Raw genomic sequence first — 15,885 nt, forward strand, 5'->3', positions numbered from 1 at the left:
AATATTTTTAGGTTTTCCTTCGTGGAGTTTTATAGCGTAGTTTTTTTCTTAACCTTTACTGTTGTACGAAGTTACAAGGCAAGTGGTGTCTTGAGAAAGTTCATACACAAAACTAAATTTATGAACTAATTCTGAAAGAAGTGTTCTGCAATGGATGTTCTAGTAAAAGATGTCGTGAAATTACGCACGCCGAGTACGTTCTACTTACTTTCTGCGACGCACGTGCCATGCGATGACGTTTAGCCTACTTCGTCTGATTTTGCAGAAGGCTCTGCGTTTAAGCACTAGCGGGAGACAGAATGTGCTCGCAGGTACAGGAAGTCTGATTAAATGGGCCGTCATCCCATGACTTGTAGGCGACGCACTTGTGGAGCTCAGCTGTGCGCAGCTGAGAGCCCTAGAAGGCTAGTGGTATCAAATCTAGCCGCCGTTGCTGCTCCTGCACTCGAGAGCGTACATAAACCGTGTTCGACGTATGTTTGCCTGTGAAGAGACCTAACGTTCTTCTATTTCTGACGCTGTTGCCACAAATGAGGAATTTAATCAGCAGTTGGACGAACACACCCTGTGTTCAGTATCCAGCGTATGGGATCGTCTTTGTGGCTTCGCAAGAACACACCAGTATGGATGGCAAATGAGTCCACCATTTCCTGTCGATGATCACCCCGAGATGAAGAAGAAAAGGCAGCAAATTCTACCCTCTGCTAAGCTTGCGTTTTCACCTAGCCCAGCGACAGAGCCACCGTCTTCGTAGGAAGCCAGAGTGTATTAGCAATTTCAAAACACTCACATCCGGCGCGAAGTTTTGATTCTGCCTAATTGTGAGCGATGCAGGTATTCAATACCGGTGGAAACCTCCATTTCCTCTTCCTCCCCCCCCCCCCCAAGCACACGCGCACACAAAGAAATAAAGCACGCTTCAGGTGTCCAATTGGCTGCGAAATTTGTGCAAGGAATAACATATCCCCTCAACGATCTAAATGAGGCGAGAGAACTTTGACTTGAGTCCGTTAACTGCTTTCTGTCTTGGGGTGAAATCTGTGCGCCTAATAGATAACCTAGGCAGCATTGGCCAATCATGGATCTTTAGATCGAGTGCACTCCAAGCACAGGAATATGTGATCATGCAAGGAGAGGAAACTGACTAAAAGAGGAAGTCCTTGACGTGGCATCTATGTGGGCACAACGGCCTGCGTTATCGTAAGCGCTCCGGTTTAGAGTTTCCCAATGCCAAGGCCACTAGCGTCGTTTGAGCAGAATCGGGAAGCGAGGGAAAGGGTGTGTTAAAGCGTAAGGGGAAAGGCAGCGTAATTCGAGGAAGGCAAGCGAAAGCAGAGGTCCTCGGCGCAGATGCTTTCTTGCTGTATGAACGCGCAACTGCAGTGGCTGTGCACTCTGGGAACTCCTTGTCGCTTCCGTTCTGTAGGTAGGTTTCTGATTAAAAACGCGCGCAATAGGGACTCATGAAATATATAAGAAGCCGGTCGTTGGGCCGAAGAGAATCAGTCATTACCAAAGAGCTGTTGTAGAACCAAAGAGAGCAGGCCACAAGCAGCGTGGAACAAACACAAGCGCCAGCAACAATGAAGGTCTGTCTATCATATTTTCTAGAACTTCTTAGGTCTTTTTTGACACTTAGAATACTCATCTCTGTGGGGCTGCTGGGTCAGCGTGCCTAATCGTATTTTCTGCTATTTGATACGACATTTACTTTTGATGGGGGTGCACAGAAAAATGTTCTTGATTTAACCGAAGCTCATGCAACGCTTTGTGCACTTCGGAGTTCATATTTCCGAACGCTGCCTTGAAAAAGGGCGAAAAGCGTTCCTCATAGTCTCGAAACATTACGACCGAAACAAGGAGATTATATGTAAAATAATGTTCAGAATGTCGACGTTTCGGCTACTGCATGTGACCTGAGTTGTTTCGTGGAAGCTAGAAATTCAGTTCTTCTGGCTTCATTTTAGCCTTGCCAGCTATTCAGATTACTGTTTTTTTTTGTTAAGCTTTCCTACAACTCGAGTTTTTGTCAAACAGTAGATTGAATTGTTACAACATTACCTAAGCGAATCAAATATTCAGAAACATTTTTTTTTGCAACTTTAATCTTAATTTCTATTTCTTCACATCTAATTCTTAAACCTTAAATTTTAATTTTAAACCAAGAAGACTAGCAGGAAGTAGGCGCAAATCTAGAGGACTTTGGGGAAAAAACTGAAGTTATCTTCAAAGGATGCCAGGCCAGTAGAAGTGCCAACAAGAAAGGTGGAAGTCATGCCTTACTTCCATAAGACTTCACATGGTCTGAAAAAAGTGGCTCAGAAGTTTGGTGTCACTATGGCATTTTCTGCTCCTTGCAAACTGTCCGGTTTGTGCGCCCAAACCTTTGCAGACATGCGCAGAACTGGTGTTTGCAACACGAAACACCAGACTATGTTCACCACATGCGCAGTGGGCGTGGTGTATTCAATCCCATTGTCATGCGGGAAAATCTACATAGGCCAAACTGGAGCATGCCTAAATGAGCGCCTGAGGCAACATCGCACAACTTTGGGCACAGGCACAGGCAGCAATCTAGCCGTACATGTAAAGGACTGCAAATGTTCTCCTAGTTTTCACATTGCCAGCATTATCGGGCGGGGGAAATCTAAACGTGAGCGTGAGCTATTGGAGGCATTCATGATCAAAAAGAATAAGCAGAAATGCGTCAGCGAGCCGTCTGTGATTATCACTGAAAAGGAGTACAAGTTTTTATCATTATAGTAGGCATGTCATCATGTGGTGCGCGAAGTGTATTGTCTGTAGGGTGGGTGCGCAGGCAGGAAATTCCTTTAAAATGAGCGATTTTCATCGCAATACACCAGTTGTAAGTCCAGCGTTGTGGTGTGTGCCTCCTTTGTTCTTGTCTTGCGTCTATTTTCGCTGGTTCCTTTTCTATGCAATATGAACCAACTAGCCCAGCAGTTTGCACTACTGAACTACTATTCTTCTACACCGGGCTCTTTTATGTGTCTTCGTACATCTACTGATGGTTTATCTTCCTGCGTCAACGCTATTGTTCTCACTACTTGCAAGGCACGAGCGCTGTCACATGGACTGAAGTGCGGAATCCCACCATTAGAAGTCTGCCAGCTTTTCGGACCTCTGCAACCTTCTACAGGACACTGGAAGCGTGTTTGCAAAATCTTGAAATCGGAGCTCTACCGACAGGTCCGACACTTGAGGGAATGGATGCGACTTATGTGCCTTCAAGCCGGAAAACCTTGGGCGGCTGCAAGTAGGCTTCGGGAGCATCTTCGTCTCGCTTCACTACTCACTGAAGCCTACTGGAATGACTTTCGGCGATTTCTGCCCAGGAAAAGGGTACAAAAAGCAACTGGTACAGCTGTCACGTACCTGGGCGAAGCCACTCTTCCCTCAGTTTTCGACGACATCCTGAAGCGCGGACCTAAGTTCTCCCTTGAACCAAGGTCCCGCAAGCACGAGCTTCTGGCAGTGGTTCACAGAGTGGCTGACAAGGCCCCTTTTGAGGAGAAAGCTCGTTGCGTCTCAGAGGGTGTTGACTGTCTCATGAGAACCTGGACGGGCCGACGTCAACCAAGCAGGGATCTGCGCCCTTTGGTCGCCCACTTCCAACAAGAAGGCCTCAGTCTCCTTCAAGCTGACAAGGAAGGTGGGTTCGCGGTGCTTCCCTCTTCCCTTTTTAAGACGAAAGCGGCCGAAGCTATAAAAAAGAACTTCAAAAAGGCAGAAGTAAAACCGCGCAAGGCCAAGGCGTTGGCCTTAAGGCTTCTCAATAGGTTGAATTTGGGCAGCATTGAGAAGCAAGTTCGTAAATGCCAGCAAGACTCCCTGCGTGTGTTCTTCACAGCAAAGACACATAAGCCTGACATCCCTTTCAGGGCGATCGTCACGGAAGAAGGTTCATGGCAAAAAGTGATTTCAAACTACCTAAAGTGTTCCTTCGAGGGCCTGGTGCCTGCGGATCCTTTTGTTGTGCAGGGTTCGATGAGCCTGGTGGAGTGCCTCAATCGCGGTTTCCCCGACGCTAATGCAGCCTTCTCGGTGGACATTGTGGACTTGTTTTATTCTGTGCCCCATGAAGAACTTTTTGTTGCTGTGCGCGAATTCATTGAAAGATCTGGGACAATTTCCTTCCAGAATAAGTGTGGCATCACTTTAGAGTCCTTTCTAGAACTTTTAAAAGTGTACTTGAATTCTACGATAGCACAGCATGAAGATGAGTATGTCGTGCAAAAGCATGGAATCTGTATCGGCTCCTGTGTTGCGCCGGTGCTGTGCAACATATTTTTAGCAAAGTTTGACTCGATGCTACAAAGATCTCTAAACGACACACGTGTTGTAAGGGTTTTTAGATATGTTGACGATTTTTTAGTAATTTTGAACTTAACCGAAACTGACCAGTTCACCCTTGTGGCAGACCAGATTTTAAATATTTTTAGCACTTGTTCTAAGAACTTGGTTTTTACGCATGAGATTCCTTCTGACAAGACCATTAGGTTCCTGGATTTAGAATTGACTTTTTTACCCAATCAACACGTGTGCTGGAAATATGCGCCCAGGTCTAAGAAGGCACTGTTGCCGTATGATTCGGCCCATTCAAAGTTAGTGAAGCGCAGCATTGCAAACTTATGTTTTTTGAATGCCTTAAAGAAGAGTTGCCCTCATGTGATGCAGCAAAGTCTGGCGGAGCAGGTTGAACGGCTACAATGTTCTGGGTTTCCTCCCTCGGTTTTGCTGGCGGTGGCGGAATCTTTGGGGAAAAAACTGAAGTTATCTTCAAAGGATGCCAGGCCAGTAGAAGTGCCAACAAGAAAGGTGGAAGTCATGCCTTACTTCCATAAGACTTCACATGGTCTGAAAAAAGTGGCTCAGAAGTTTGGTGTCACTATGGCATTTTCTGCTCCTTGCAAACTGTCCGGTTTGTGCGCCCAAACCTTTGCAGACATGCGCAGAACTGGTGTTTGCAACACGAAACACCAGACTATGTTCACCACATGCGCAGTGGGCGTGGTGTATTCAATCCCATTGTCATGCGGGAAAATCTACATAGGCCAAACTGGAGCATGCCTAAATGAGCGCCTGAGGCAACATCGCACAACTTTGGGCACAGGCACAGGCAGCAATCTAGCCGTACATGTAAAGGACTGCAAATGTTCTCCTAGTTTTCACATTGCCAGCATTATCGGGCGGGGGAAATCTAAACGTGAGCGTGAGCTATTGGAGGCATTCATGATCAAAAAGAATAAGCAGAAATGCGTCAGCGAGCCGTCTGTGATTATCACTGAAAAGGAGTACAAGTTTTTATCATTATAGTAGGCATGTCATCATGTGGTGCGCGAAGTGTATTGTCTGTAGGGTGGGTGCGCAGGCAGGAAATTCCTTTAAAATGAGCGATTTTCATCGCAATACACCAGTTGTAAGTCCAGCGTTGTGGTGTGTGCCTCCTTTGTTCTTGTCTTGCGTCTATTTTCGCTGGTTCCTTTTCTATGCAATATGAACCAACTAGCCCAGCAGTTTGCACTACTGAACTATTAGAAGTTCCTCTTGATAAACATGTATACCCGAAGCTGACGTCCAGTCAATCATGCGTTTCCTTCTTGATCGAAAGGTTCATTTTCGTAGTATGCTCTGCACTTCGAAGTAATTTTTCTTATTCAATATAAACCAGGCCCATTATTAAAATCCAGCTCCCAACGAAACTATACTTATTATTTTTTCATAATTCAGACTGATCTAAATTCAAAGGGAATAGAACTGACACGGAGTTCTCGCTTGTCACCAGATAGCAACGGCGTTCCGAACTCTTTTTATTGATGTCGACACCAGCCGCAGCTTTCGTGGAGGCGATCGCCTCCACGAAAACTGCAGCTGAATTTTAGACCTTTCCAATTTTAGGTATTCAGGATAATTCCGCAGAATTAAAAATGCTTCAGGAATTCAGATCTCCTGACGTCAAATTTAGACAAAAGAAAACTGCTTCACATTGAACCATTATCCTAGCTCAAGTGATAAGTGTACTATGTGACATTAAACCTGCAGATCTTCGCCATCACTGTTGTCACCGCCCTTGTGGCTTGTGCCGTCTTTGCCCAAGATGCTACAAAGAACAAGGACAGCAAGAAGGACGAGAAGAAAGACGTTGAGGCCCGCGGAGGCATCCTGGGTGGTGGAGTAGGACTCGGCGGTGTCGGTGGTTACGGCGCCGGCGTGGGTCCCGGTCTCATCGCTGCCGGACTAGGCGGAGCTGGTCTTGGTGGAGCTGGTCTAGCCGGTGCCAGTTACGGCGGAGCTGGTCTCGCTGGAGCGGGTCTCGGTGGCGCTGGTCTCGGTGGCGCGGGTCTCGGTGGCGCTGGCCTTGCCGGTGCTGGCATAGGTGGTGCTGGTCTGGCCGGTGCGGGCCTGGGAAGCCCCGCCCTCGTCGGCACCGGAGTCGCGGGTCCGGGAGTCGTGGGCAGTGGAGTCGTCGGCACCCCAGGTCTTGTCGGAGCGGGAATAGGCAGGGGAATCGGCGGTGGTTTCCAGTCAGGTTACGGCTCCTCTGCTGGAGGCCACCGGTCAGGATTCCAGGGCGGCGCCTCCGGGCACAACCAGGGATCGGGAGCGTTCGCCGGTGGAGCATCCAGCAGCAAGGTCAACGCTTTCAATAACAACCGCGGCTACAGCCACAGCTCCGGCTTCTCAGCCAGCGACAGCAAGACCTTCGGCTCAGGCCACCAGCAGGGTTCTTCTGGATTTAACAACGGCGCTTCAGGACACCAGGCCGGCTTCGGGCAGTCCTCTTTCGGAAAGGCTGGCGGAGTTGGTGGCGTCGGTCTGCACGGCTGAAAGTAAGTATTTGTTGCTGTCTTGCTTAGTAGCGAATGAAGCTTCAAAAATTACTGATAGTAAGAGATCCACCCAAGCAAGTAATTACTCTCTTATAACAAATTTACTCCGCCTTGGGGGATTCCCCTAAAACTTCTGACCAGTAAGAGATAAGCTATTAAATTTGTGGAGTTCTGTAGAGAAATAGAAATCTCTCACGTTTATATTGATTTTGAGCAGCATGAAAAGTAAGCAATGTACCTTGCTCGAAGATTGCCAGATTGTTTGAGAAATTGGTATTTATTGATTACGCTGTGGTCCATACCGGAGAACATCTCCGAATTTCAACATTATTAGAAAAAACGTGGTTCATATTTTTGTTTATGTTGTTAAGAGTGTTGGTTTTGCTAATGAATTTACCTTTCGCTTGTGTGTTCAAAATTTGTTTGTTGAATAACCAACTACTTGAAGTTAATGACGTCTAGTGCTTGTCACATGCGATGGACATTATATTCCTGTTTGTGTGGGAGAATAGTTGAATGATCTTTTTTTATGGAGCCAGAATGACTGAAAAGTGTGTTTATTTTTTATTTGCAGGATCTCTTGGAATTTAGCCCGGCTTGTGTGGACGTTCTGCATTTAAGCCCAGACACTTGGCCGTCGTTGCAGTCAATAAAATTTCTCTTTGATGACTAGTTCTCTAGGTTTGGTGTGATAATATATGAACATATTCAAAATCTTTATTCTTTTCTTATTTTAGTGCGAACATTTATTACCAACGCATTTCTGTTTCGCTTTTCCGTGCCTGCCAGACTTCTATATTCAAGAAGAATAAGTGAAGTAAAACGAAATTAGGTGCTGACGGGTATAAAATTACTGGAACGCAGCGATTTCCTGACAACGGTCTTGCGTAAGAACCATGATTGTCTCCTCCGCTGGATAGCTTTGGCGGGGCCGCATAATAAAATTAAAAAAAAAAAATCAGCCTCGAAAGCAGCCTGTATTTAGGTGCTTTAAAATGCTTTACGAAGTCTGGGCTTCCCGACTAATTTACTATGAACACCACACTACCAGTGTGTGACAAAAAATTACACACCTGAAGAAATTAGATACGGCCGTTCTAGATTACAATACGAGATACCAGAAATGTTGCCGGCAACATATGCGCCAAGTTGTGGAAGAATCTATCCAGTTATGAATTTTTAAGATGTTGACAGAATGTTGGAAAATAATTATCAACGGCGCATATTTTCTGTACACTTCTTGCAGCATTGACGAATTTTACAACTTATATTAATCAAAGCTTCCTTTTAACTCCAGTATACGCACAATCTCGAGTTTTATTTGCATGACTTGTCAGCCAGCTGTGTTCATTCATTAATGCTTTTAAAACCCTCTCAGGCTGCTCTGTATGCGGTTTTCGTTGAAGCGAGGCATAGCTTCTTTTCAATATAAGTTGCAGCGGGAGGCAAGTTCTACTCTGGCCTCCGCTGGTACGTATTTCAGCAACGGGAAGGAAGGACGGTGGTGAATAAAAAAAAACTGAAACACAAAATTGAGACAATTACGCTAAAGTTTAGGAGCACAATTTTCACATCATTACGATAAAATTGTGTTCATAAAAGAGCACAGCATAACCTTTTAAATATCTTGGCTTAACTTTCTGCGCTACAACAAAAAACCGAAAATTTGATAAGGCAACGCATTTTGACGTGACAGATTATTCAGCTGTCGTTTAGCGCGCTTAATTAGGAGCAGTCTCCTTGCGCACCGTACGCGGTCTGCTTGCACTCGCTGTCTTTGAAATGCAGCCTGTCTCCACATTGAAAAGTGTCTCTCACGTCGCCGGAGTGCATTTTCTACCCTGCATTTTCTAACACATTTAATATGACAGCTAATTAAACAGCGTGAGGTCATCACGCCAGTAACCACGATCCGAATTGCTTGGAAAGAAAAATTGATGCGAATAGTTACGTTCTCTGTATGCCTGATGAGATATGGTGGCGTATTTTTTTTTACTTTAAAAAATTGTTAGTATGCCTATGCTCCTCACCGTGCCCATTTTGTTTTAGTCTACAGCAAGCGAGTAGGCATTTCTATATGTTTGTCACGACGTCACAGTCCGAAGACTGATGTTGCTGCTGGCTGTTACTGCGCATTGTTCACCATAACGCTTGCATTAAGTATACCGGGTGTTTCCCCTGAGACTTGAGACAATTTTTAAGAGTAGGCTTTTTGAGTTAGAAGAGTGCTTTTTTGGCATAGCATTTTCAGTGGTGTTGTACATGAAAATACAGCTAAGACATGCCAACTAGCAGGCTCGTAAAATAATATTGAATTATTACTTTTATAATTATGACTGTTAGCCTCTTTAATTATTGACAGGCGTGTAGCCAACCGTAAATATTATCTATATCAGTTCTTAGAATTTGGAAAACGTGGTCACCCTCGGCGCTGTAGCTAGACAAATTATAGGCATATCGCGCCAGAATGCATGCGCTTTCGAAAAGCTTGCAGGCTAAGCAACCTCTCCATTGCACATAACTCGTTGAAATAGCCAAAGGGTGGGTTGCACACCTGTCACTATTGACGGCTTAACAGTAACAGTTAAAAAGCTAAGTGTTCAGTATTAACCAGCCTGCTAGTTAGCGGAGTGTATTGTGATGCACTACACCTCTGACAAAGCTGTGCAAAAAAAAAAACATCTCTTCTAACTCAAAAAGTCTATTTTTAAACATTGTACAATGCCTCAGGTGAAACATCCTGTATAGGACATCGGTGTTTGGCCTCGTTGACCCGTTAGGGAGTGAAATTCAGCTGTCGGAGGCTGGAGACTCCAGTGCTTATCGTTCACTGCTCAGAAGAAATTTTTAAAAATAATTTCTGTTTTCCAAATCACTGTACCCCCGTGAGATCTCCCCGCGCTAAATACGATAAAAATGTGGCAAAATGAGGGGCACCAGGCCGCAGCAATCTTAAAGCGGTACTACATCATGGCCACAAACGGCTGTGACTGGAAAGGAAGGCGTATGAATAGCCACTATTGTTCCGAATATCTGCAACCTTCTGAACACAGAAATTCAAGGGTTATTCTTGGTTCTCAGGCTAGGACAATATTTATTCAGTCACAGGAATAACAAGTGGCGTGTGGAAACCTTCCTTGGAAATCTGAAAGCAGCGAAGTTTTAGAGTTGCCTAACCCAGCTCTCGGATCAATGCATTGGGTAACATTTTAGTAATCCGTCGTTCACTCAAAAACGAAGCTTTGCGTCAAGATCGATTTCCTACGCTTTTGGCTCTTTGTTCATTTTTACGGCGCTTTGCTTATGTACTTTATGTACTCTAAGGCGAAAATGACATTGCGGCATCTTGTGCGTCCGGGAAGTGTAAAAATGCTGTAGTGTTATGTGCCCACAGAGCTCTGTAAAGAGAAAACAAAAACAAAAAAAAAACTCGACAGCTTCTTTCACCACTACGCAAAGAAGTAATAGTGATAGCGCATCACGTTCGCCCCGGAAGCCTCAGGGAGGGATTTTATGACATCGTGGAACGCTCGCTGACCGGCTTACTAAGCGATCCGGAGTCACTGGCCAGAACGTGGTTGCGAAATGAAGCTGCTTCCAAGCTATCTGTTACCGACGTGAAGAACGATGTCCAACACGCTGTCAGCTATGGAAAGCGCTATCTTGAAGTAGACTATTTAAAAAGACAGCCAACTGCTGGCTCCCTGTAAACGTTGCCACCAGTAATGCAACCGTCTGGTGCAACCTTATATCTTTAATGCTCAAAATATTAAATAAAAGAAAAACCATTACATTAATACTATACTAGCTAACATACCCACGCTCAAAAGCCAATACGAAAACTTTTTAGCGTCGCTTAAATTTCATAGAATGGTATCTTTGTGCAACTACGCCAATTCGGAGGCCCTCAGAGCCGACCAATTTTTGTCCAGGAAATGTCGTCTTTGCTGCCCGCAATAGCTGTCTGGAAACGAGGGTCGAGGATTTGTCGAATACTTGCTGGAAGTCGGTCATTCGCCCCCTCCTTTTCTTTCTCGAACATTCCTGAGTGACGACTAGCGCTTTGATCGGAAAGCGCTGGCTACTCAGAGTATGCTGACATCAAACTTTATACGTAATCGGCATGCAGTAACGAGTACACGGCGTGAACAGCCTATGCCGAAGAGGTTGTGATGGTAACAAAAATGGCACGCGTATTTAGGAAACAATTGTACATTGTAACAGGCAGTGCACATTATATTCTTAATGTCCTTTCCCTGAAGAAGAAATTTTCGGTAATGTGTTGGTGGGGCCAAGCATGACGGCTGGCTGTTCTTTCTTTTAGCAGAATCTCTTGGAATCCAGCTCGGGTTTCTGCGGACATTGTGCACTGAAACCCAATCCCAATCGTTGTTTAAGCGAATAAAGTTGCGTTTTGATACGTGCTTTTTGTAGGTTGTCATTTGCTCCTGTAAATGCTGGTGATAGAGCCTTTATTTCATATCTATTGCTTTTTCGGTCGAGCACCTACTTGCAGCGAGGAACTTCTTTTTGCTGTTCATTACCGCGTGCAATGCGAAATTCAAGAACAATAAATGAAGTGGAACGAATTTCAGTCTTAAGAACTATAAAATTTCTGAAAAATGCCGCTGGTTCATGATACGAAATGCAAGACACTGGAATGATTTTCGTTATGACCGTTATTTACTACGTTTTGCCGCACATCCATGACATGAAATATTGCCAACTTATCACTGAAATCTGGAAAAATTTATTCAGTCACGAAGTTTTCAGAAATCCGGATAATTATTATCAGGGATGAAAGCCGTGTGTAACCTTCTAGCAGCAACTGAATTTTCCGACTTCCATCGCAGAAGCTCCTTTCCACTTCGTTTATAACACACAGCTTCGAGAGCACCTATTCTTTCTTCACCTGTCTTGTCAGCCAACTTCGTTTCCTAATTATTGGCATAGCGTTTGGTGCGCTCTCAGGTTGCCTTGAAGGCGGTCCTCGGTGAATGGAGGCATCACAGGCTTTGAACCGGAGATGCAGCGAAATGCAAGTCCTGAACGGTCTCTGGTGATAAAGAGGTCGACAGTACAGGAGGAGGTGGATAAACTATATTTTCGTCGACAAAAGCAGCAGATGGTGAGGGGTTATAGCCCCATCAAGTGGCCATGAGCCCGTGGCGTTCGGCGACTTCTAGGGCTCTTGTCACAACCCGGATCTGTGTGTCCGAGTCAGAACTTAGGAATGCAGCCTCCCATTGGTCTGGATTCGAGAGCTGCAAAACTCGCGGAGGGGAGTCCTGAGGGCAAACCCAGAGTATGTGGGATAGATCGAGTGGCATGTTGGCCACATAGTTGACAGGAGGGAGAGTAGACCCCAGGGAATACAAAAAGACGCTCCGGTCGAAAATAGTCCCAAAATAGAAACGATGCAAGGAGTCTAACGTTTGTTAGGAAAAAAATCTTATCCCAAAGATAAAGTTACTTTCACATGTGCAGCATTCTAGGGAAAAAATTTTGAATATTAGAACATTGTAAGCTACTGTTATAGAAATATTGAAGGCAATGCTTCATTCTTCCTATGCGCTGTAAAATCATTGTTTTAATGTTTATCTATCGATCGCGTCGAGCACTTAAGACCGCCATAGAGGACCAACGGGGAAAGTTTTTCACGATAGCAAAAACGTTAATAGCGAAAAAATTCAAGCCTGCTTACGGGAGATCTGCGAATATGTTGATTGTTACAATGAAAGGTTACAATATATGAAAAAATTCCATTCATAAACTGTTTCCTGCCGGAAAATGGTTTTGTCCAGAATGGTTGGGCATGCGAAAGCAATACTGTCAAGAAGTTGCATGTAACTTATCATCGTCATTAATGAATTTATGACGGTCTACGATACCTTGACTTAAATTTCTGTGCTAAAAAATAGAAGTTATCCTATTTGGATAATAGGTTCCATACTATACATAACGAACTACATTTAGTACTGTGCCCTCTATAATATGGCGAAATCAGATAAATGACCGCTGTAAACTGCAGTAAGGCTATATTGCCTAAACTCGCAAGCATCTTGTTTTACGAAATGATGGTTAATTACTACAACGTCGGAGCGTTGTTGCTATACACGAGCAATGCAACTATCAAACAGATTAAATCTTTTGAGATGAAGTAGCTTCGATGTGTCATATTTTAATTTATAAGTGTATGAGAATATAGACCACATATCAGTACCACGATTAACACATGCTATCTTTTGCCACGAGATCCTTCATATCCGGTTAATATAAGCATAGAAAGAAGCAACAAAAGCGATTGGTGAATATGACACACTGTATTTACTAGCTGCAAAGCTGTAACGAACTTCATTAATTTTCACGGACTTACCATTGACTACACTCGGACAACCCTTTTCAGATTATACATTAGTAGAAGAACGGTTATGTTCCTTATTCCGAAGGAAATATACGGCATTCCACAAAAATGTGCAATTTTCCAAACTGCGAAAACATTGCTAGATATACGACTGCCCCTGAAGATTCAACCCGCACCCGCGGCTTACGAGGCAGAAGGAAAATATTGGGAAGCGGAGCCTCACAGTAGCTCCTATTAACTGCATACCAATATTAGCACGCATCGGAGTGATGGGACGAAAAGTCAGTGCTTCGAATGCCTAAACCGGGAGTCGACTACGCAATGAAGAGACTTTCAGCCTTTCGCGAGTTTCACAGCCGGGTGATACAATCCCTGTCGTACTGTGTGTAAAAACGCCGCTCCGAAATGAAATAGAGATATATTTAGGTAAATCTCGCCACAGGGAAGGTTACGTTTTCCAGACCACGCGCTACCCAATAGATGGGGGGTTTGCACTTCAAGCTACACAAAACTGCGCTTAGCTTGGAAACCAGAAAGAAATGTGTCCATCAATTTCGCGGTAGAGATGTGGACTGTATGTGGTGCCCTGTTACACCGACCTCGTCCAGTTCAGATGGAGCTATAAAGATTGCGTGGTAGGAACATGTCCAACATGTTGGGGCAAAAGTTTTGAATATTGAAAAATTGTAAGGTGCTCTTATAGAAGTGTTGAAGATAATGGTCCATTCTTCCTATGTGTGGCAAAATCCTCATTTTAATGTTTTTCCATCGCTGGCATCCAGTAGTTCAGACTGCAATAGAAAGCCATTGGGGAACGCTTTTGACGATAGCAAAAACGTTGAGAGCAAAAAAAAAAAATGCAGGCCCGTTGACAGGAGATCTGAGAAAAAAAGCGACTGTAATAGTAGAATCTCAAAATCTATGAGAAAATTGTGTTCACGAACTCTTTCCCGTTCCAAATTGTTTCGTCCAGAATTGTTGGGTATGATCTGATTAGGATAAAGCTATACCATTCCGAAAACCATAAGCAACAGAATACAATGAAATTAGCAGCGCTGTAGTCGGCACACAAGTAACGAGCCTGCGACTATGTTTCGGAGCTTTAAATGATTTGTTTTTTTTCTTTGCGCTTTTGGGTTATATAGTTACCAAAGACGCTTGAATAACCGCAGCCACGCTCTGGCCGTACTATTTCTCGCTCACTCCTGTACCCTTTCTTAAACTCCATGCAGCCTCAAGCCTATCCCCGTAAAATAAGTTATTTCCTCCTCATGCTGTGTCGGTCCTAGTCATTTCCCTGGCTGCACAAATGGCGGATTCGTTAATTTGGTGCGAGGTGTCGAATCTGTCGTTAGCGACTCAGCCTGCAACAAAGCAATTAAATCAAAATATGAAAGCGAAACACAAACACTCTCCTTTAGGGAGCTTATAGCTGATGCCTTGCGCAGCCGGTTCCGGATTTTGGGCCCAGCGTTCGCCTCCCTAATTTTTTTTTTCAGGTGTGCTATAACCTCATACAGAGATAGAGCATTCGTAAACTGCAGTAAACTTCTTGGAAACGCCGAACTTTACCGGGTTTTGCGGATAACTAAAACCAAGATAACCAAGGCTCTTCAAAACATATAATGAGTGCATGCGCACGTATGTACGCATGCATACCTCTGTAATGCGTAGGTGGGCGCTGCGGAGTCGACATAGCCGATGGTTTTCGGCCGTTTGTGAGGAAATTCAGGGAACATTCGCTTAACAAAACACGTGGAGAAGGTACGCTTTGACACTGTTCATGTTGCTACTGTTCTTAGATAGATAGAACTACTTTAACTGTAGCCGAATTGATCGTGGCGAGAAGCTTGGTTACTCGATTTGATAGCACCCTATCATAAATGTAACTAAGTGGCCAAGGTTAGCCGGTGGGGTTTAAAATTGCACTTAAGGCAGGCAAACTCCGCCTATATATTCCGAAAGGGATGGCATTGCACTTTTGGAGTCTGGTTAAACCTGCCGCTGTTCGGTAGATCTAAAGCGAGCGCTCCGCGACGGAAGTCGCCTCGAAACGACGAGTGGAATTTGGTAACTCGTAGTGCGTGATCTTTTTGTCATGTTTGAAATATTGAATGATTGCATTGATAAGTGTGAGACTGCACTGTCGCGCAGAAACACTTTTATGAGGTATCTTTTGCGTATAGCTTAATGTGATTACACGTTCAAAAGCCGAAAGGTACGCAACTTGCTCACGATGCTTCCTTGAGCACCACTTGTAATGGGTTAGTGGCAGTGAAACTGCTCTAGAAATGGCGTTCTCCATCAAAGCCACGACTGTTTTCATATGGCAGGCTAGCAGATCCAACGAGCAAAATAATAAACTAAGTGCAGAGTAATTTTGCAGCGAAGATGAGCAACCTGTTGATATTTCGCATTTAATTGTGAAGTGTTCAATAGAAATAACATCTATATCTAAAGACTAGCTTAACCCTGAAAATGACTTCAACCAGGACAACCGATGCAGGCACGAGCAAAAATACAGTTGTGGCTATTATGTAACAGTTGTTAGCTGCAAGTCTGCGGAATGAATAAAGCGGTGTACCGAATGTCATTACAGGATTTGTTTGACTAGGTGTAGAGTGATTGACTGATTGATTTTTTACTTATTCAGTAACGTATTTTTACAGA

The 15,885-nt window shown here is 44.3% G+C and overlaps 1 protein-coding gene across 1 annotated transcript; it reads left to right on the forward strand.

The window, feature by feature from the left end:
- The first annotated feature begins 1,446 nt into the window (after positions 1-1,446).
- Positions 1,447-7,545, forward strand: LOC144099146 (uncharacterized). The gene is made up of 3 exons (XM_077632258.1): positions 1,447-1,589; positions 6,064-6,851; positions 7,426-7,545. Exons 1-2 carry the CDS (start codon positions 1,584-1,586, stop codon positions 6,847-6,849), a joined length of 792 nt encoding a protein of 263 aa, XP_077488384.1. The 5' UTR covers positions 1,447-1,583; the 3' UTR covers positions 6,850-6,851; positions 7,426-7,545.
- Positions 7,546-15,885: the final 8,340 nt, after the last annotated feature.

This window comes from Amblyomma americanum, chromosome 1 (genome assembly GCF_052857255.1).
Source record: "Amblyomma americanum isolate KBUSLIRL-KWMA chromosome 1, ASM5285725v1, whole genome shotgun sequence".
Taxonomy (NCBI): Eukaryota; Metazoa; Arthropoda; class Arachnida; order Ixodida; family Ixodidae; genus Amblyomma; species Amblyomma americanum.